The sequence below is a fragment of the Chiroxiphia lanceolata genome, chromosome 5 (assembly GCF_009829145.1).
Source record: "Chiroxiphia lanceolata isolate bChiLan1 chromosome 5, bChiLan1.pri, whole genome shotgun sequence".
NCBI lineage: Eukaryota > Metazoa > Chordata > Aves > Passeriformes > Pipridae > Chiroxiphia > Chiroxiphia lanceolata.
The window spans coordinates 58,709,266-58,731,932 of NC_045641.1; the positions used below are offsets into that span (position 1 = coordinate 58,709,266).

At 38.0% G+C, this 22,667-nt stretch overlaps 1 protein-coding gene across 7 annotated transcripts in view; it reads left to right on the forward strand.

The window, feature by feature from the left end:
• DGKI (diacylglycerol kinase iota) overlaps positions 1-22,667 on the forward strand; it is a 206,833-nt gene that overhangs the window by 82,438 nt on the left and 101,728 nt on the right. For 4 of the 7 annotated variants that reach the window (XR_004357140.1, XR_004357141.1, XR_004357145.1 and 1 more), the window contains exons 3-11: positions 2,032-2,127; positions 4,449-4,523; positions 7,005-7,061; positions 8,266-8,331; positions 14,273-14,344; positions 14,663-14,779; positions 20,491-20,586; positions 20,888-20,962; positions 22,191-22,286. Coding sequence is in view for 1 of the 7 variants with exons in the window: in XM_032688288.1 (XP_032544179.1) it covers positions 2,032-2,127; positions 4,449-4,523; positions 7,005-7,061; positions 8,266-8,331; positions 14,273-14,344; positions 14,663-14,779; positions 20,491-20,586; positions 20,888-20,962; positions 22,191-22,286 (750 nt within the window). In the remaining 6 variants the exon portion in view is untranslated. The remainder of the gene's footprint in view (positions 1-2,031; positions 2,128-4,448; positions 4,524-7,004; positions 7,062-8,265; positions 8,332-14,272; positions 14,345-14,662; positions 14,780-20,490; positions 20,587-20,887; positions 20,963-22,190; positions 22,287-22,667) is intronic. The other 3 variants (XR_004357142.1, XR_004357143.1, XR_004357144.1) reach the window with 3 other exon arrangements.

Below are 22,667 nucleotides of genomic sequence, written 5' to 3' on the forward strand. Positions count from 1 at the left end.
TATGGAAACAGGCCACTTCATCTTTAGAAATTCTGATGGCAAGTTATGTGGATGTTGTCCGAATGAAGGGGTGTTTAATCTATTTTTTAATGTAATTTTTATTCCTTGTTTAAAATTATGTTCCAGGAGCTTAGCTTTCGGAGTTGATCTTTCCTAAACATCTTTTATAATCTACAGAATTTACCTCTGAGTTGTAATCTTTGCACTGTTTTGTCAGCAGAGAACATGCTCAGGTCAAGCACTCTTTGATGAGCTCATATCCTGCTGCTTTGGTCCTCTTGTCTCACTCCTCAAGAGCTGGAGAGGATGTTAATATGTTGGGCAATACTGTGGGCATAGTAATTTTATTAGTATGTGACAAGGCCTCCATGATGTGCTGTAAATCCAAGATAGTTCTTGCCAGAGAAAATAGCTGTAATGCAAGGATAAACATGAGAGAAAGAGTTCACAATCTGAGTCATTTACCCTCTAAGAAAAGGCTTGAAGGATTTTTTAAGCTAGTACAAGTTTTTAGAAGCTATTTTGCATTATAAAAGTGTTGAGAAGACCCACCTAAACTATTGTGCTCTGATCTGCACAGTTTAGGAAACTCTCTGTCCCAGGGTGTCTGCAGTTCAAGTGGATAGACAGACAAAAGCATGATAAGAAATGGAGGTATAGAACATTGTGCCACCAAATGAAGATTAATCAGGATGCAATGGCAGTAGATTGGAATCCCAGTGTCACTCTCACCTGGGCCCTTGTGCTGAGGGGTAATACTGAGTCTGACACCAATGGGAACATTTCTGATGAAATTAGAAGACCTGTAGGCAGATAGACCTCTCACTAGGAAAAAAACCAGTGTTGGTCTTGTCCTCTTAGTTTATTTGAAGTGAACACCACAGTTCTGGTAGAACCATGTGCAGACTTGCATAGGTCCTGGCTAATGTGGATGCATGCATACTCTAGAGAACAAAGGATTTTGCCACTTCTGCTTTTCTCCATGAGTTTTCTCATTTTATCACTTTGAAACTGTCAGTGGTATTTTAAATAAATTATTTTATCCAAGATGGCTATTTCAGAGCATCCTGCTGTCGGACGCCATCTGTTTGGTAAGCGTCATCATTTGTGACTTCTGCAGTGTGGGAACCAAATGTCAGACTGTCAAAGCATTTTCTATCATGCTCTAATTCTGGCTGAACAGAAATCCTATTTATTCACTTTGCTCAAGTAGTGTACAGTAGACTTTTAGGCTTTTTAGCCATGACAGGATTACAGTCAAGTGAAAACCATGGTCTATCTACAACCAAATTTCCTTAGAACAAGAATTTTTATAGAATTAAAGTACAAACTGGATCAAATGAGGCTGTCAAGGCAAAGTCAGATATCACCCAGTTGATCACTCCTAATTGTCTGTGTGCTCAGTTGAATGAATTATTCTTTCATATATAAAGTCTGGTCTCTCCTGGCAGCTTAATGGTTTGTTGATGTATTCACAAACATAGTGTTGATCCAGTCATTTTAAAGAAAGCATTTTCCCATGACTAAATTATCCCATCCTCCTAAAGTGATAGTCAGTGTGTTATTTTTCACTCCTGGGCCCAGTTCTCAAATTTTTGGGCCTCTCCACTTGAAAGTTCAGTAGCTGTGTTTTTGTTTCATCTCTCTTGATCTTCTGTTTCTTTAAAATTCTGTGTATATCTCATGCTTACAAAATCTAAATTACCAGTTAAACTATGCAGCATGTGGGAAGAACATCGGTAAAGTTTCACTGAACAGTGCGCAAAAATACTTTGGTTGCAATTGGTGACACATCATTTTATCATCAGCATCCTTTAAGCAGAGGTGGCCAGCCAGGTAATACTGTTATGTGCTATGGCTCTGTGTTGTAAAAAACCAAAACAACACCTAATGGTGTGGTGGTTGTTTTTCATTTGTTTTTTTTATAGTTTATTTTAGTTTTCAAAATTTGTGTTGCAGATGAGACCTTTTTCCCCCCTCCCCTCTCATGGCTGAATTTCACAAAACAGATTAACAATCATCTTTTCTCAGGAAAATGCTGTGAATGGAGAGCATCTGTGGCTAGAGACAAATGTTTCTGGGGACCTCTGCTACCTGGGGGAGGAAAGCTGCCAAGTCAAATTCTCAGTGAGTTATTTTCAGATTTCTTTTTCTTTTTCTGAGGTAACAAGCCTGACTTCAGATTGAAGCAGTACTCAGTTGCTTCGGAGCTTGAATTGTTTGCCTGTGTTCCAGAAGGAATACAAAAGGGGCAAAAGGCTATTGTTAAAGACTTCATTGCTTGGGGAAAAAAGCCCAAAACAATTTTGAGTGACCCAGATTATTTAGACAGTGAGAGTGTGTGTAATCAGCAGCTTTAAGAGAGAAGAAATTAGAATATCGAGATGTTTCAGAAATGTTCAAAGAAACTAGTCTATTTTACACAAACACATACACAAATATATCACTTATTGCAGTCTCTGAGAGTAGGGTCTCATCAAATTTTTGTGATTTTAATCACTGCAAGGATTTGAACTGAATTTTCCAAACTCCTGAGTGCACTCACCGGCAATGAGTGAACTCATATTCAAGTGTTTACCTCCTTCTATTTGAGAATATTCAAGATTAGTCTTCTCCTATTGAAACTTCTCTGCTGTGTATGAAAATGTTTCATTGGACTGATCTCAAACCTGTGTGTGTCTCTGACTGGGAAGCCACTGTTACACTTCCAGTCTCCTCCAGGGGCACTTCCCTTAGTGTTTCAGTTAAATTGCTTCACTAAAAGAGAAGAAAAAAAACAAACCTCCTTTATTTTGATATTTAGGAAGCCACCATCTTTTTGCTTTTATTTAAAAAATCCACACTTCAGGGCATTTAATTAAAATCAAAACCTTTTGATTTACTAACCACCCCGAGTTTTTGGGGCACTTTGATCCCAAATATCAGTGCTTTGTGTAGCACAAATTTAATATCCATCTCCTGAAACTTCTCAAGTGAATTGGTTACTTTATGGCATATAACAATAAGGTCAAGCCAGAGAAGTCTATGCCTCCTTCAGAATTCCAAGGTGAAGTCCCAAAAAACTGCTGATTGTTGGTAATATTCAAGGGAGGTGTCACTGTGTGTTTGCTCATTGGTCCTGAGGCACTGGGATTTGGTGAAAGCTGGAGACAGGACTTGTTTGGTTGAGTGGACCTTTGGTATGATGGTTCTGATGTTCTTAATAGAAGTTTGCCTTCCTAAAACTGAGTAACTAGTTCCTCATGATTTAGCTCATTGAAAGTAGAGTGGAAATTTAGTAATATGTTGCATATGATTTGCAAGGTTGTGTCTTCTCGGTAAACACAGAGATAAAAAACATACTTGAAGTTATCAAGTCACAAAACATGTGAAAGCTGAGTCTGCTATACAGTGTCATGGTTCTTCAGATGAAAGATTATAACACCCCTCCACATACATGTGAATATGTACAGTTAGGGTGTATCTAGATAATTATGAGAATCAGTAAAATTATTATAATTATTCCATAATATGAACTGAAACTGTGTTCCATGTTCCTTCTTGAGCTTATTTAAATATGTTGAAAATTCTAAAGAAATAATTTATTAGAGATTTAAATGGACATGAATAAATTGAATGCAAAAATCTGAAGAAAAGAAATCTCAACTTACTGTGTATTTATAAATCTTCTGTCCCTAAAGAACAAGTCTGTAAGTTAAATTTCTATGAAAATTAATTCCACCTGATTAATTAAATTGAGTTTGTGGAAGTAAAATAAGTCAATATATTCTCTCTTCTGGATGCATTCTTTTGCCTTTGATATGCCTTGGCCCAGGGGAGTCCATGGAAATTATTTTAAAAGCCCTACTGAAATTAATAAAACTAACCAGCATAATTGAGAATTCTGTCCCTGCTGTAACATATCATAAGCATTTAAAAACATTCTCTGAGAATTTTATCATTCTCTACTAAATGACCCAAGTACCCAAGTATTTTCCTGCAAGTCAGTGGCTAGGCCTATCAAATGAATATTAATTATTAATAATTAAATATTATATGATAAGCATGAAGTGGCCTACTCTTGTGAACTGATCAGAGTTCTGTGATTTGCGTGTGTAATTTTTCACCTCTTTTCACTGGTTCTGCTCGTCATCTTCATAGGATGCTGCCCTTTAGAGTGATGCTCTGGCAGTGTTAACAACCTGATCAGCTACCCGAAGGGAAACTTTTACTTCTAGTTCACGAGCTGGAGTACTGTGGCTGTCCTTTTTCAGAAAGTTCAGTTTTTAACTGAAAGAGCTTCAGACCTCTTTTATTTATTTATTTACTTTTCGGTGCACAGTTGAGAGCACCAAGAGAGCCAAAAAAAAAAAAAATGTACGTTGCATGAGGAGAGAAACATCTGTTGTTTCACAGCTAACTTTCTTTTCCCTCCTGGGAATACCGCACGTCTCCCTTTCCTCTTGCAGAAATCTGCTCTGCGGAGGAAGTGTGCTGCCTGCAAGATTGTGGTCCACAATGCATGCATGGAGCAGTTAGAGAAGGTAAGACATTGCCATCTTCTGGAGAGTGCCGTAGTCAACACACTTTTAATTCTTTTTTCTGAGATTTCAGCCTGGAAAACACTGTATGCCAAATTAAGTTTTCATTGCTGTTTAAACAACGCACTTGTTAAAAAAAATATTACTTAAAATTCCAGCTTTTTTTTTTTTTTGAAGTGTATTTCTTTGAACCCCATGAACCATAAAAACCCCCAAAACAACAAAATCCAAAAGTAAACCAAGAACAAAAATTACAGAATGTTTTTGCAGTTCTAATGTTTAAAAAATAAATTCCCTCTACTTCTAGATTAAAAATTGAAGCTAGAAAATGGAGTATCCTGTCATGTAAAAAATTGGCCTTTCAAAATTTCCCAGCTAAAGCCAGCATAATTTATTGTATGACAGCAATATTTATTATGAGCAATGCAGCATAAGATGCTAATGTGAACATTTTCCCCTGTATTTACTAGACTATACTGTTTTCTCTTCAAAACTTCAGAAATTAAATTCTTGTCTGTTAAATGGAAAACATCAACCCTTTCCTTTATAGTGTCATTATTTCTGTTAGTGTCTATCCTGCTTCTCATTTCCTTCAAGGATCCCTCATCACACCCAAGCACCTATAGAATATCTGTCACTGACTTCAGTCTTCCCATCAGTGATTTGTCTTCATTATGACTAATTGGAAATGTGCTAAAGAAATCTCCCCCCACCATTTTCATTCCTGGTGTGATATGTGTAAAGAAATATGTGTGGGAATTTCCCCATTGCTTTCATTAGAGCTTCATTTTCACTCCTATATGTTTAGCTATGTTGTTCTTCATAAAAGAAACTGATGCATAACAAATTTATAGCAGCAACTCTTTGGAAAGGGTATTTTCTTTTCTGAGTACTTGGACTCATGTTGACAAATGCCACAGTGATTGCCATAAAACGAAGTTGGAGAGGTACCACTTCCACCCCCGATGCTTTTATCCACAGTGAAATTAGCATTAGCACATGCTTTCAGTACAAAATGTTACCAGTGAATTTTTCATGACTTCCTCCATCAGCAGCAGTGCTGACTCTCTTTAACCCAGTGAGCTGGTGGCATTGCCAGACGGAGCAAATGAGCACTTAGATAAGAAAACCCTTTCTGTTGAGCTTGTTTATGACATTTTGGAGACCATGAAATCCATTTCTTGGCAGAGGGTTGTTATAAAGTCTGCATCCCTCTTAAACTCTGTGGAGTTTAAAGCTGGTACATAAGTCTTCTTCTTGACCCTTTCTGCAAAGGTGCAAGTTGTAAGCAAAATAAAATATAAATGTAAACTGGGTGTCTTTCCAACCTGCCATGACTGAGCAATGAAACACCAAATTGCAATTCCAGGTGAAGAGCAGTGAAAGAAGAGTGATGTAACAATGTCTTTCATTTCTTTTTAAGTAATAGGTATTTTGTTTACTTATTTCTTTGAAGGTTTTTGTTGTGTTTTGTTTTTTTTTCTCCCTAGAGCTATTATTTTGAAGGCCATTATTAAATGAGGGAAGAACTTATTTATCTGGGGAGAGTTGTATTTAAATTTGAAGAAACTTGATCCTTCTTCCTTCATAACAGAGGCATAGCTGTGCATTATTCTTAAATGTTTTATTCTTTGAAGGATAGTCAGCTTAAGCTTGAATCTATTTTGTCTAGTACATCCTTACTTCATGTATCCTTTGGTCTTTTCCAAGGCCTCTCTCTTCTTCAGTATATTTTTTCCCTTTCTATATCCCACCCATTCTACTCCTACTGATTTTCTTTTCTCAAAACTTTTTCTTTCTTTTTTATAGGACTTCTTTCTTTTTCAATAAAGGCTTTTTTTTCTCTCCACCTTTCTAAAAATGTTTTCCATTCATGAAAACTCCCGTTATCCTCTTTGTCTTTCCCATCTGAAGCTGGAAATACCACTGCACGAGGCAGTACAATGCTCCCCAAATGGTTTGTGGTTGGGGAGGTGAATGAAAACATCCTGATCTAATGAAAAGGTAGAAATTTATGGTAATTTACATGATTCTTTATCTGAATTATGATTTCTCTGCAGATTTTGTTTATGAAGGCATAAAGATGGGATGTGCAAAAAAGGTCTTACAGAGTTAGATTTCTAGCACCTACTAACGTTTGAGACCTCAGCTGAAGTGTGCATTTGTTTGCAAATGATCTTCAGAAAAACAAAACAAATGAAGCAACTTTCTTCTAGAGGGAGGAGGTGGTTTAAATAGTTGAACTGAGCAGGCAGAAATAGCATTAGTGAAGATGAGGGCTGTGTAGGGGTCTAGGAAGGAGAATTAATATGGCATAAGAAGAGATATTTTTTTCTGACATCCAGGTTAGTTATTTTTTTTCACCTAGGGAAGCTAATATATTAATAGATAATAAATATTTTGGAAGTCTGGCCTAGATAATAATACTGGAGTAAATTGTGTCTTAGCTCACTTGAAGTTCTAACAGTTTTATTTCAATGCCAGATTAATTTTCGCTGCAAACCGACTTTCCGAGAAGGAGGATCCAGATCTCCAAGAGAAGTAAGTAATGGATAAATGATGATCACTTTTCATTTTACATGTGTACTGATCCACCTGGTATGGTGCTGCTAAAGTGCTTTTAGATTCAGAGGACTTTTACACGTTGGTTCCCAGTGGAGCATGTTCTCCTCGCCAGAATAAATGTGAAATGAATTCTAGCCGAAGGACTGCATTACTAACATGGACAGAAACCATTTCATCTTTTTGTTCTCTTTTTTTCATTAATTCGGCTAGTCTGTCTTTTTCCTTTTTTTTTTTGGTAGCATTTTTTTTTCTTCCTGGCATTTTAAATTTTTTTTCCTTATTTCCCTCTCCTTTCTCTTGCTTTCCCGTTGTCTTTTTTTTTTTCTTTCTTTCTAGAAGTACCTCAGACATACAATCAGACATTCAAAAACCTTATGCTTTGCATCCAGCTACTGTATGAATTCAGCTCCTTTGAAGGTTTTGGAGGTGTTTACAGTTATTACTAACATATTTTTAGATCTGTCTTACATAGTTAAAAGCCAGTGTTTCAAAAACACTTCTTAGCTGTTGCAGCTGATTTGGTGCCCAGCTTGCTCTAGCAGAGGTAGCTCAATTCCCAGTCATGCTGGCAGTTCAGTGTTGGCTGGAACAACAGTGTGGTGCAGGCAAACCTCTTCTAGCCCTTGCCTGTGCAGAAATAGTGCCACAGCCCTGCCCACCCACCCATCTGTTGCTCACCTCTTGCTACCATCCAGGATGTAAATAGTCCAAACAGGGAGAAAAGACTGCTTCAAGGACTTCCTCACCTCTTTTTCTTCTTTTTCATTGCCTTATGATATTTTGTGCATTATAGGACTGTATTTCCAAGCAGAATAGCAAGGGGCCCTGCTTTGTGACTGAACACAGCAGTGTTTGGGCACTTCTGTACTCTGTGTTTAGGTGATAATTATCTCTGCATCATGTAATGAACTTTCTTCTTATTGTGGAAGACTACTGAGAAAGTAGTTCTGGCCTCGTTTCAACACGGATAAGGAAAACACCATCTCGTCCTTATTCCTCCTACAGCTTTGGTGGGTTTTGAGGTTTCCTGCAGCGACTGCTGCATTTTGCTCCAGGAATTACTGCGCTGGCTGAAGGGACTTCTCCTTTGGTGTCCGTAAACTGATTTCTCGCAGATGGTACTGTTGATTGCAAGGTTCCAAGGCTTCCTATAACTTATCTTTTTGCCCTTCTTTTGCAGAACTTTGTCCGACATCACTGGGTGCACAGGCGGAGGCAGGAGGGGAAATGCAAGCAGTGTGGAAAGGTAGGATTTGCAGCACAGCCCAAGTGCGACACAGAGCACTGTGGAATTCAGGGCAGCCAGTAGGTCCTTCTAGTCGCTGAATTTTTTCCTATCACAAACACTTGGCCTCTTTTAATGGCTAATGACAAGCCTGAGATATTGAGCAATAACAGCCCTGATTCCCATGTGGGAAGAGAAAGGCAGCTGCATCTGCAGGAATGGGCACATCGTGTATCCTGGGAGGTTGTGCTGCACTAGCTGCTGAAAATGGAGAGGAAGGCGGCTGTGGCTCCTTGAGCTTCTTTCTTTGTTAAACTAGCCTGGTACTAATATAGTGTTCTTTCAGTGCTGTCCTCTGTGCCAAAATTGTGATGGCTTATTTTTTAGACTTCTGGAAAAAGAAAGCTGTTCCTTTATTTCTGCCCCAGCAGACTCGAAGATTTGTGAGACTGTATCATGTTTCCTCTGCTGCATAGATCATACAAGTTTATTTCTAAAAAGCTATAAAAAGGAGGGAGAAATAGCTACTGAAGACCATTCTTCTGAAATATTATGAGCCCCTGAAATATATTGAGAGATATTTAAAAATTAAATTAACACAGGGATTTTAATTTCCTTTCTCTAGCACTATATTATACTTTTGCCTCCCTCTTACCGACTAGTAAGGAAATCTGTGTCTCATCTCCATGGCACAGCATTTAAGTCAGAGGAAAATTTGTATGTAGATTTGTATCTAGATATTCACATAGATTGTCAGCTGCAAGCTGCAATAAGACATGCAATAAAAATGCCTGTAGCATGGGAACAGTGCAGCAAGGCAGTTTGCATACAGTATTCTTATTGTATGACTTTGCCTTCCTTCTCTGCTTTTTTTGGCCTGGATCTCCCCTTACAGGCATTAGGAGTTGATTTTACAACGGAAGTACTTACTGGCTATCATACCAAAACCTATGCTGGGTATGTTCACATGAGTAACCTTGCCTGATATAGAATCATATAATCATTAAGGCTGGAAGAGACCTTAAAGGTCCTCAAGGCCAACCATTAAATGGAGAATATGGAGAAGAAATCTGTTTTTCCCTTAAAGAAGAAATATTCAGTTAAGACTAACATGGGTATATTGTAATAGAGTTGTTCTATGTCAAGAAAGAATTAGAGGAAAATATAACCAAAAAAAAAATCCATTATACTTGTTGGCCAAGTAGTCTCCTATTACAGAAAAATACTTGTCTTTCTTAGTGCTCTGCTGTCACATTTCTTGAACCCCTGAGTAAGAATCACCTTTATTATTATCATGCAAGAAAAGGGGAACTATCATTGAAATAGAATGGCAGTAAATTTGAAGCAGTAAAAGGATTCTGGTTGATCTCATTGTGGTGTAATAGTCCTATGCCATGCTTGGAATGGGATGGTTAAGTATTTTAATGATCATTAATAATAGTTCAGATAAGGTTTTTAGGATACACCCATCTCATGCTTCAAATCATAAGCAAGTAGATAGGAATTAATGCACCCCAATATTCTTAGCTTTGTGGCTTTATATTTTGTGTGCCATGTGTGCCGTGCCTGACACTTCCTGGTGTCTGACAGTGTTCCACCTTAGATCAGAAGTGCAGTTTGGAAGAAATTTTCCTGATTATCCTCACTTATGATGGTTCATATATGGGACAGTCTTGCAACAAATGAACTGAACTCCTTTTAGATTAAACTTAATTGAAAGTTTACTCTGCAGTTACTAATGGACATTCAGTCCACAGGACCAGACTACAGCTAGTCCAAAGTAAAATTATTTGAAAATCCTTGTGTACAGTGTTCTCAGTACCAACAGAGTCTGTCCTATCACTGTTACACATTACTTGCTAGTGAAGATACAGCTAATATGGGCTTGTCCAAGCTTTATTTTTCTCCTCTTCTTCTTCCCAGGAGTGATTTCACTGATTTACTGCTGAAGTACTATATGGAGAATTAGGCACCAGGGAAGGGGGCCTGAAAAGTGCAGTGTAACCAAACAATCTATTTCTGTCTTTCTGTCAACTTGCTGTGAAGGTTCCCTCTTTTTTGTTGTTGCTTTTTTTGTTTTGAAACTGGAGACTGTAATAGAACGATGGACAGATCTCTTAAAACAAAGTCCCACTGAGCCCAGTATTCAACAATGGCTTAATATGAAAAAGAATAAAATGGAGCAGGTGTTTAATGATGCAGCCTCAAAACAGTCTCCTGAACTATAAAAATTTCTGTCTCGTGAATTTCCAGAAATGGTGCCTTTATAGTTATATTGTAGCCTATGATAATTTTCTTTCCTGGGATCTTACCTAGTTGAACCTTGAGTTCCTGTGAAGTTGTAGCATTTACAACATCCTTTAACAATAATTTCCTGAACTTAACTACATGCTATGAGAAGAACAACATTTTGGTTGTTTCAAACCTGTCACGTATTAGTTTTCTTTCCTCATGCTCCATAGCTGTTGTTTTGGAAGAGATGGTAAATAAATCCTCCCAAGCTACGTCCTCCACATCATTCATGATGCTTAAGAATTAATTTTTTTCTCTTGAAGACATGAAAAAAGATAGTTTTGTAGCTGTCAGCTGTTTATTACCTGGGATCATAAGAGAAATCCTTATATAATTTGACATAAGAATGTTCAGACCATGTGGCCCAGCATCCATTTCATAACTGAGTGCAGTAATAGAAGCTTAAGGATGAATGCAAAGGAATCTTTTCTTTGTATATTTCCAGTTAGCAGTGGTTTAGGGATTTTCTGAGACTCAGAACACATCTTAGACCATCATGCTAAACAAACACTGTATTTCTTTAACCTTCTGTGGTGTCCAAAGTAGTGTGCCCTCTGTATATGTGCAGTGTGTCTGCAGTGTCTCTCAGTTACTGGTCCCTTTACAGGCTTGATCCAGAACTTCGTGTTTTCCTGCATCTAAAGGTAGAACTGAGATTTCTAGTACTTGAAAGGCAATTCCAGTTCTTTATTATTTTAGCAGAGATCACCATCCAAGTGCTTCTGTTGTAGTCTGTATTTGAGTTGTAATAATACCTGGCTCTCCTACAGTAATGTTGCATTAGGATATCTCTAAAAGCACTAAAAAGAGAATAAATATTATAGGAAAATACTTGGAAAAAATATTATTACTAGCCCTAACACTACTGTGAAAATAGTCTTTAATGATAAATACTTTTGAGAATATAACCAAAACATACCAGAACTAGTAATCCCTGTGTGCTCTTTTGTGTGCATGAATGTCTATGTTAATTTGGACCTTCAATTTGTCTAGATAGTCTGAATCAATCACCAACATAAGCTGTTTTTGTGGTGATTCAGATGCTCTTTTCCTATGAGTACATTTCTTCTGGTATGCACAACTGTTTAATTCTACAGGAGCAGCACACAATAGGGGATTTCATGCGTTGTAGAGGAACTGGTTGCTGGGGAATCAGGGCTAATCATGTACTGTTAGGCTGATGTTCTCATAAAGGTGAAATTCATTTTCTATCTCAAAACTTCTAACTTGGTGCAGAAAACCTCCTTGCATGAGCCAGGAACAAGATAACTGAAATTTAGTTTTCCTTCTCATTGAGAGAAGGCAGGAAAGATAATTTCTTATAAAATATGGGGGGTTCCATGGTTTCAGTTTGATAGTTCTCATCAAATCTCACTGTGACAGTGCACTGTTTATTTTATCACTTCCTTTATTTGTAGAGCTAGCTTTCAAATAAATGCTATCTTACCTGAAACATGTATCCTTAGGAAGTATTAGTGCACATTTGTAAAGCTATTTGAGGAAGGATAGTGGTGTTTTATTGCTACTTATCATTAATATGTTTTCATTGCTGTATCATTTTCTCTAATTACTCCCTAAAAGCCAAATGGCTTACTAAATAAATGGAAAATTGGTCCATCTAGAATCAGACAAGCTGCTTAGGCCATATGTTTAAAATATGCAACTGATGGGCTGTGGAATTAATGTACTGAATTTAGGTTTTTGTTAGTGGAGGTTTTGGGAGAGAAGAGTTTCCCCCCTGGTTATTACAAAGCAGAACAAAACAAAACACTTCATGCTCCTGGGGGACTGAAATCTTTTTTTCTTTCAATGCACTTTGGGACCAGAAAGGATGAGATTTGTGAGAAACACTATGAAGCACCAGTGTGAGTGAGAATAAAGCGTTTTTTCCAGCGCCAGAACTCCATACCAACACTTGGGTCACAGTTACTGTCACTCTGTTCATTCTTGTGCCCACACCGAATGGCAGACGAGATGTGACCAGCCAGAAGCAGCTGGACAGCTTGTCTTTTTTTAAGCCATTTTGACTACACTACTGCTAAACCTGAATATGTCAAATCACCATAATTATGGAGAATCTAATCTTTGAATTTCTCTGAATGTAAACTCTGAGGCATTAGGGGGAGGATTAAAAAAAGCCCAAAAACCTAGCAAACAAATCTAGGCAGAGGTGACACAAGCCTTTTGGGAGTCGATCGTGGAGGTGTGGTCCATCTGGCAAGCTGGTTTGGCTGGGATATAGAGATACCTGTAGAAGAAGCTGCAAAGTGTAGTTCTGCATGGTGGGCAGGCAGGTGGAGCCTCCTCCTCTTTAGAGTATCAGTAAGGTTGTCCTCAACTACCTTGTAAAGATAGATTGTAGCTCAATCCCTCACTTAACAAGACCAGTGCATCTCTCCATGTTTTTTGGTTGGTTGTTTAATTCTCCTTCTTGGTGTGCTTGACCTTGTAATTGGACTGAGCACTAACAGACTTATTTTTCCTGCAGGATAGGAAGGACCTTAATTACAGAAGCAGTAAGGCAATGTCTTGCTAGATGTTACTAAATCAGATTATAACTTTCTTGCATTGAGTCTTGGGCATTGTCCAGCATGTAGGAGATTTAGGTATTAACTCAGCTTGTCAAAAAGAAAGCTGGCTCACAAATTCATCACTTGGTAGAGAGATTGAATTAGAAAATTCAGGATGATGATGGGCTACTTAATGTGGTAAGAGAGAGGCTTGATGGAAGCTCATGAATAAAGGATCCAGACAACTGCAAATCTGAAATCTAAGCAGTAAAGATGACTATGACAAACTGCTCAATGAAGTTCTGGACTTTCTGTCTCTCCAACCATCAACCCAAATCAGATTTTTATCTCACTAAAAGGAGCTTTAATTCAACAAAAAACTTCAGGCTCTATCTTACCATTTGTTGCCTGTGTTAGATGTAAGAAGAGTTTATATGACCCAATGGTCTTTCCCAGCCTTAGAATTTAGAGCAAAAGCGACATTTTATTTTATGGAATGAAGTTCTTCTGTAGGAGAATAAAATCTCATATTTATTGGTAATGGTGGGCTTTTTTCTCTTTAAAACTATAAAGAAACATTTTCTTTTATCTGTTTTATTTGAATCAGACCATCTTGTTTTTTGGAATTTACAGGAAGGATTTTAATCTATCTGAGTCAGCTCAGTAAAACTATAACTTAATTTCCCCACCAGAACATTCCCAGACAGACATTGTAGTTGATTCTGCTCTGTAGTTAAAAAAAAAAAAAAAAAAAAAGGAAAATTCAGACTCTTGTTTTTATTTAGAGCAAACAAGACTGCAGCATTCAACAGAAAATCTGACACTCTCCAGATCTGTAGAAATCCATTAAAATAGGCATTCCTTCTCTATCTTTTTCCAGTGTTTTTAACTGCAAAAAATCTAAGGAAAAGCATAAAATTTTGCAGAAATGCTTTTAAAAGTATGTGCAAAAATGCCCCAGTTGAAGAAGATTCTCTGTGACTCTTGTCATTGTTTTATCCCCCAAAAATTTGTTTGTTGTCTAAGAGCTTTGAGGCTGAACCAATGCATCTGACTTCAATGAATAGATTTAGCTGAGTACAGTCAGGTGACAAGAGTTAAAGGTGCATATTTTCTTGTAGTCAGGAGGAATTTAATCCTTTTTTTCCTGGTTATTCTAGGGCTTTCAGCAGAAGTTTTCCTTCCATAGTAAAGAGATAGTGGCCATCAGTTGTTCCTGGTGCAAGCTGGCGGTAAGTGAATAATACTCTGAGAGACTGTGATCTGTGTTTAAATAGGAATGATTGTGGGTGTTTTTTGTTGTGGTTGGTTTTGGTGGTTTTGTTTGTTTGATTTAGGTTGTTTGTGCTTGTTTGTTTGTAAGAAGGTATGATTTGGGAAGATAATCTTTAGTTACATGTTCCTAAAACTCCATGGTTTGACTGACTTGAAGACGGTAGAGTTGGAAACATAGCTCCAGTTTTTGTACCGTCACCCTCTTCTTCCTCTCCGTGCTTCCCCTTTATGTTTCTTGACCTCCTTAGTGACTCTACTCTTTCCTTCTCTTCCAGTTTCATAACAAAGTCACCTGTTTCATGCTGCATCACATTGAGGAGCCGTGTTCCCTGGGGGCTCATGCTGCTGTCATTGTGCCTCCCACTTGGATCATTAAGGTGAAGAAACCTCAGGTAACTGCATGCTGATGTCTGTTTCGGAAGCTGTGTGGCTGTGCAAAGCCAACCTGGCTTCGCTGCTCGGTTCTCCTTCACGAAAGCATGCTTGTTCAACCCTGTCTTTATCCCTGAAACCCAGCATACCTCCATGGTGATTATGAACCTGTATTCTCCTGCCCCTCCATCCAGTCCTTCAGTAGATTTCCCTGTTTGGGATGATGAGCAACAAACATGACTTGTTCTGAGCTAATCCAGTTCAGATTTGTTCCTGTAACTGAGTTCAGCAAGCATACTGCAAGAAAATCCCCCGTGTGGTAGGCAGTCAAGCATGTTTCATTAAATAGAGCTGAGCAAATACAGGGAAAAGCCATTCACAAACATTCACTTGAACAGCAGAAAGAATTGGCTGTGGCTGGACTGGCACCCTTCTGAATTTGCCATTAATGGACATGTAAAGAATCATGTCTTATTTACATTGGTGCTTGCTCGTTGTCAGCAGTAAGCACACGTGCTCATTTAGTTGAAGGTAACAAACACTAGACTTCAAAGCATTTGTGATGGATGTGATAGGTCCTGGAGAGGATAATTCACTTGTGAACATGGGGGGAAAAGATATCCACAAGAGAGCTGGCCAAAAATTAAAAGGGGGTTCACATCATGCAAGAAGTATTTTTTCTTTGGAAGTCTGTTTTCACTCTCAGTTGAGCTGAGAGAAACAAATGCTGAACGTATCAGGGAGTCAGAAATACTGGTTAATTTTTTATTTTCAGAATAACAATTTTTATTTCAGTCCATCCTTGGGAAGTGACCCAGGCTTTTTGACTCCTGGTTGTCAACAAGAAGCCAAGAAGTTCAGGCACTAAGACAAAACTAGTCCTATGAAACTGGAAAAAGGCCTAAGACCTAAGTGGTGACACTGCTCAATCTTTAGTTCCAGTCTAGGAATATGATCAGCAGATTTGGGCATGAATAGGATTTCTAACAAGCTGGTTATTGAAGTCAATGGGCAGAGGGAAGGGGAAATATATGTATAGAGTAATCAAAAAATCGACCAAAGAATTTGCTATTTCTCTTTTAGATCAAGAGAGAGTGTAGGCAAAATTCCCAGCCACCTCCACTCAGAGAGAAAAAAGGGGTTTTTTTGTCATTGGTAGCTTTTCCCCACACTCTTTTTTCTCTGTTTGTTTTACTTGGGACTCCTCCAGAGAAATCTTTTTTCTCTCTCTTATTGAGGAATGTTTGAGTCTTTGGCAGGGACTTAATATCCTTGACTAATTTTCAGCACCATACTTGATAGATGTATCCATGTCTGACCTTACTAACAGAAACTTTTCCTCAATTTTTTAATTCTTATTTTATTTACTTTTTAGTTAAAAAAAAAAAAGAAAAGCAACCCCCAAAACTGTCACTTTTAATTTTCTCTTGATTTGACTTTTGGCCAAAGCAAGGTACATTCTTTATAATATTTTTGGAGAATGTAGTTTCTTATTCACTGTTTTTTTCAGATCAGTTCCAATTAAAAAATAGGATCTGATCTAGCTAATTATAATTTATGGGAAAATATCTTCCAAATAAAGGTTTAATATGTTAAACTATATGTTAAACAATATCTGTTAGCTTTGTGTGCCTGAGTCGTGAGTGGAAAGAAGGTACTGCAATCCATTATTCCCTCTCTATCACATCTTGAGTCCTTGAGATTCATGCTCAGTAGCCCGCAAAAACCTTGAGTAGCTGAAGCATTAGATAGACGAAAATTATATTTAACACAGACAATGGGGATATTTCCTTGAAACTTCATAACAGCTCCCATTGCAATTATGGGGAATGCATCCTTATTGCTTTAGAAAATACTGATGCATCTTTTGGATGTGTTTTCAGATTTTTGGCAGAAGTCTTGTTTTCTTATTTATTATTTTCTTAGGAAATATTTTTCTTCTCCTGCTGTTTCTGGCCAGCTCCACTGCTATGTATTATTACCCTCTTCACCCTATAGGAATGTTTGGTAAACACTATGAAATATTCACTGCATTCAATCCACAAAATATAAACACAATATTCACAAATTCACATAATAAATGAATGTGTAACCAACAATCTGTTTTTCACATATTCCACAGTCAGAATAAATTTGGCTAGAAGCTTTTTTTGTTATAAAATATTTTCTCAGCTCTAATTAACTACTTAGGCTGGTCACAGACAACTCTTGAACTGAATTTCCTACTCATATAAAATTGATTTTAGTGGTACCTGCATCCTGTTTGTTATTTCCTTTAAGCAAATAAGTTGGCTTTTTGTAGCGAAACCTTGCCCTGTTTTATAATTTTTTTTTCTTTTTATTGCCACAAAAATGGTTTTCCATGCTTATTTTGTATAACGTGGGTCACCACCTTCCAAATATTGGGCTTGCGGAAAGACCACACTCCCCGTCTCGTTGCTAATGTTGTGGTAGTAAAACATCACGGTGTAATTGGCTAAGGACAAATTATTGCTGACAACCTATGTTCTAAATGGGGAGCTTCTTGCAAGCAACTGATTGCAAGATGAAGAATATTCAGAATGGTTCAAATAGCTTTGGAATCGGTGGTAGCTCTGTATGTAACGAGCCACTCACACATGAATGGAAAACTCCCAGTACCTATTCCATGTTATCCATAATGTGAGCCACTTCTGTAACTTTTTTACTGATTTCCAGTGTTTCTGTACTGTTAGCAGTGCTTTGAAACCAGCTCTTTTCCTGGGGTTCAAATCAATTCCATCTCCTAGTTTGTGAAGCAGGTCACCCCTGTTGACTGGTAGTATTTTTTTATAGGTGAGGTTTGGTAGCCAAAGTGGTGTTAGCTCTAGCAGTGGGCTTGCTATATGCTTGTGATGTGGGAGAAAAGCAGGTAATAAGGAGGATCTGGCTCATGTATTGAGTCTGTCTTCTGTTGGGGAAGATAAAGGCAGTAACTAAAATTCCAAGATTTTTCTGTTCAAGGTGAGTAAACGTGGTGTTTTCTTCTTCTGCTCCTTTGAGGACCTTGAAAAAGTTCCAGTGAATGCTTATATTTCTGGGTTTATTTCTTTATTTCCTCGGTTGATGAGTGCAGCTGGCTTGTCTGATGGTGTTTGTGAACAACTAGAAGACGATCTAGATTGACTTTCCCAGACGCTGTTCATTATTTAAGTAATTTGAAGATCAGCGTGCTAAAAGCCTTTGAAAATGAAGGCTGAAATGTTGTAAAGGAAAAGGCTGAAGGGTGTAATTGGGTTTCTCTTAGGTAGCCCATGGCCTTTGCACGATCCAACACCCACACAAGAAGAACTCCAGTTCTCCTACTCACCTAGGTAATCTTGCTGAGAGCTATACTGACCATTCAGTAATATGAAAAATCTCTTTTTGAAGATGGACAAACTGACATCCACAAAGGAGAGGTTTCCTCTCTAGAGGCAAGTTAGGATTTACTTATGGTGCCCATTTAAAGGTATGCTTTGCTATCAGGTACCTTGCTGAATAACATTATATGTTTACAAAATACTCATCACCTTGTTATGTGAACAAGGTAGTATGTATCCATTTCTTCACTTCAGTGTGCAAAGACTGCTGATACTCTTGGCTGTTACTCTTCTGCATGCTTGCAAAAAGAACCTGCATATGTTTAAGCAGCTTTTTTGCCTCTCATCTGCTATGGACGTGCAGTTGCAATTACCGTAGCAAAGCTTTAGGTTCTGCTAAAACTGAGGTGTAGGCATGTAGAAAAAAAAAAAAAAGAAGAGTGAAATAACACTGTTGTGATGTAGCGTAGTTTAATGCCTTTTTGAGTATGGAAATGAAAATCTTTATAATCATGATTGGAGGCTTAGACTAAAACCGTTTCTTTAATATAGCTGTGTTCCTTTTCCCTACTCACCCATAGGCAAGAAAAAAGATACATTTTCATGGGATTTAATGACAGCTATGTTTAAACATTCTTTAAATTATTCTTTTAAAATTAATTAGTGTTTTACTGAACTGTCTTTACCCTTTCCAGAAGAACTTCATTGGACTTAGGTCTCTCCATTTTGGAGGTAGAATAACAAGTACAGTCCTTCTAGAGATACAGTTAAGAACTTGCCTAGTGTTTTACCTAACTTAAGTTATAAACTAATATTTGTCAGCAGAATTCACTGCACTTAACTAACACAATAAGCATTTTGAATTTTGCACCTGGACAGACTGATGCACAGGGAAAAGGTTTGATATGTGTGTGAGCTTTCAGCAGACTGCTAGCAAGACTGTGGATCTTCTCTCTGTGTCCTGTGTTTTACCCCACTCCAGGGATAATCCTTCATCAGAGAATGGCTGAGGAACTAGGTCAAGGCCCCCATGGGAGGCAGCTTTGAGTGTAACATCTCCATAATTTTCTGTTGGCATCAAGACTGTTGTACAGTTGATCTGATTACTGAGGTAGGGCAATGAAAGACCCTGCAGATGGGATTGCTGATATACACTCACGTAGTCAGTGCAGTCTTTGGGGTTTATCATGCTTTCAAAATCGCTTTGTATCAGAGCAGGGAAAAGTATGAATACTTTTTTAAGTAGTTTCTCAAAATACTGTCTAAAAGGGCAAATGCTCTGAAACTACTCTGCAGACCTGTCCTGTCTTCAATATTTTCGGTAAGCAGTAAGGCATGACTATATCATGGTCCACAAGTAATGTTGAGAGGTGATAAAAAGCTTGGGACCTTGGGGTCTACAACAGGCTTCTCTTGATCTCCATAATTAAGGACAGTGCCCTTAGGTCTTTGAGTTAGACAGTTGTTAGTTTTATTTCTAGGAGATGTGGAAGCATTAACTTCTGTGTCTGGTCTGTCATACTGAAGTCTTGAAATTCTGAAAGTGGTGGATGTGTATTAAACAAAATGTGGTAGCTATTCTTGTTGATGTTGGTTAGCAAGCAGGATTAAGAACAGACATCACTGTTTAGAGATTTGATGATCTCTGCTTGTTGATTTTCATAAGTGGTACACTTTTAAACAAGGTCAGAACAGAAATGAACTTTCGGATGGCTGAGTGAATCTTGCTTTTCCTCTTGAAGCCAGGAAAAAAAAAAGTCAATGAACTTTCTTCTAATTCCCCGTTTTACTTTAGTTCTTGGTGATGACTAGACTAGAAGTTGAAATACTGCAAAAATATTTGGAGTATTTCCCATAATACAAAATTTCAATCATATGGAAATGGTTAGGGTTTCCTGCAGGTATGACTTCAATTACTGAATTAAAATAATTGAAAAATTTAATAAAATTATCCTTTTTGGACTGTTCTTATCAAACCAGAACACCTTTTCACTCAGTATCTCTGAGCAGACTATTGCCAACCTGGAGAACAGCCTTGACATAAGTTCTATTTTAATAAGTTCTGCAAAAATACAAGCAATTATATGTTTTTACCTATGTAGTTAAGTGATACTGTTATTTAAAAACAAAACAACCACCCACCCCACAAACACTCCTTCACTCAAATCCTTAAAAATTAAAATTAATTCAGTTTGTTCCTTAGCAGATGATTACACAAGTTTCTTGGTAGGCTGGGACTGACTCTACAGTGCCAGCATCATACGCCATGGTGGCCTACGTTATGTTGAGTCATAATGGTTGCCAGAGCTAAAACTTGTTGTTTTCTTTCCTAAAAAAAAAAAAAAAAAGAAAAGAAAAAAAAACATGAAAAATATCTCATTTATCATGTTTTTTATTACATCTTTATGCAGGTGGTCTCCATACCAGGAGACGAGCCTGATTGGGCAGGAGACTGGAGCCCCGAAGGGGAAACGGGCGTCTCCTACCCCTATTGGGAGGGTTGGCAGGTACAACATGTGGTGTTATGTGAGTCTATGGGAGCATCTGATCTTTTTTTCCCCCTCACAGCGTGGGAAAGTTTCCAGTTCCAAAGCACCAGTCTGGTCTCCGTGTGTGGCTTTCTCCATAAACGGTGGTGTGGAATTGTAAAGCATGCAGCGCATGTGATTTAAATCTCGAGCATGTGCCAGATACTCTTATCATTCTCCAAGTGGACATGCATGGAAGAGCTTCGTAAAGGGGCTCTGTCTGGGCCTGTCTTCTAAATTTTGTTTTGCTTTTCATGTATTCTTTTTTTTTTTGATGTAGAACTCCTTAAAGACTTCAACACGGCGAAAGAAGAGAACATCTTTTAAAAGAAAAGCCAGCAAAAGAGGCAATGAAGTAGGTATTCAAGTGCTTTGGAAATCAGGCTCCTTTTGTTTAAATGTTTAAACTGTGAATTTGAAGTTTTTAGGGTTTTGGTTTATTTTCTTTCTTTCTTTTTTACTGCATTGTTTAATATATTTTTTCCCCTGGAAAATTCAATGCTATTGAATTTGTTGTTAGAAGAGATAAAACTTGTATGAGAAGTTTTATTTTCTGAGTTGATTTTTTTCAAGAATCAACGTACCAGACTCCAGAAGGACCAGCACCCTATTCTCTTGGGATGTAAGAGACTCAGCTCACACCCTTGTTTTCCACTAGGCAGAGCAAGGGTGTGAAACTGGGGTTGTGAAGTCCATGGTGAGTGCACTGATGCAAGGCTCTGGTCCAGTTTGAGGATGTTTCCTTCGGGGGATCTCATATTGGAAATATTGCTGGTGTGAAAATTGAAATTCGACCACGGAGGGAGAGAGAATACAGATTATTGATCTGATGGTTTGATTACCCATGTATCTTACAGAAGACCTTGCTTCCCGACTCTTCTTAGTGGATTGGTTATATAGGCAAACAGCTTCATGAGAGAGGTGGAGGGAGACTGGCCTCTGCATAACCAGGGCTCTCTGGTTCAAGGTCTCACTTGGGTGGTGGGAGAACTGCAGACCAGAAACTGGAATCCACGTCTGTAAGAGCCCAGGACAGTATCCTCATTACTGGACTCTCTGGTGTCCTGCAGGGTAGGGAGTAGGGAGGCAAATAGTTTTCTCATTGATGTGTTGGGTTTCATCTGTGGCATTTGTTCAAAGGTGGGAAGGCAACAAGGCCAAGAATTCAAGAGCATATTACCTGCAAATAAGTGCTGATACAATTTATCTGTTAGAATGAATTAATGGAATAAGTAGCTTATCTCATTCTATTTTCCTTTGGAAAAACTGTTTGTATTAGAAATAACACTGTATCTGACACACTATTAATGCTGTGTGAATACTTGGAAGTGGGATGGCTGGAAATAATATTGAGTAAAATTTTAAAATAGTTATGTATTACCCTGAAGTGATATTTTCCCCCTCTTATATTCTGTTGCCTCATCTGGATAAATAAGTCCCAGCTGAGCACCACATTGATGTGGCTGTACTATTTCCAGTACCTGAGGTAGTTTTATCAGAGCTAGGTTGGGTCTCCTGTGTGTGTTATGCCAGGAAAACATACATAACTTGTACTAAAGGTGTTTCTTGCTTCTGTTTCTCAGGAGAACAAAGGCCGTCCGTTTGTAATAAAGCCTATCTCCTCTCCACTCATGAAGCCACTGTTGGTTTTTGTCAATCCAAAAAGTGGAGGGAATCAGGTAAGAGCATCAGCTGGATCCAGGTCACAAAGTTTTAGTTTAATAGTAGTTTCTGCTGGTTAAATGACAATAGTTCTTGGTCAGTCAGATAGAAAGGACTCTATGCCTTGACTGCAGTCCTCAGAAGAGGTCCTTGCTGTTGAATGACCATTCCACTTTGGTGGAGCTGGGTGGCTGAAGTGGGTACTTGAGTATTTGAATGGTTGCATTCCATTTTCAGATTCTTGAAAGGAATCTAAAATGTCAGTTTGGAGGTTTTCAAAAGACTTCATCTTTCCATGGAAAATTTGAGTTACCAATGCAGTTTTAGACTTATCTTTTTCCAAAAAGTGGATTGATTTTACTAGGAAAGGCTAGCAAATGTGAAATGACATATTCCTA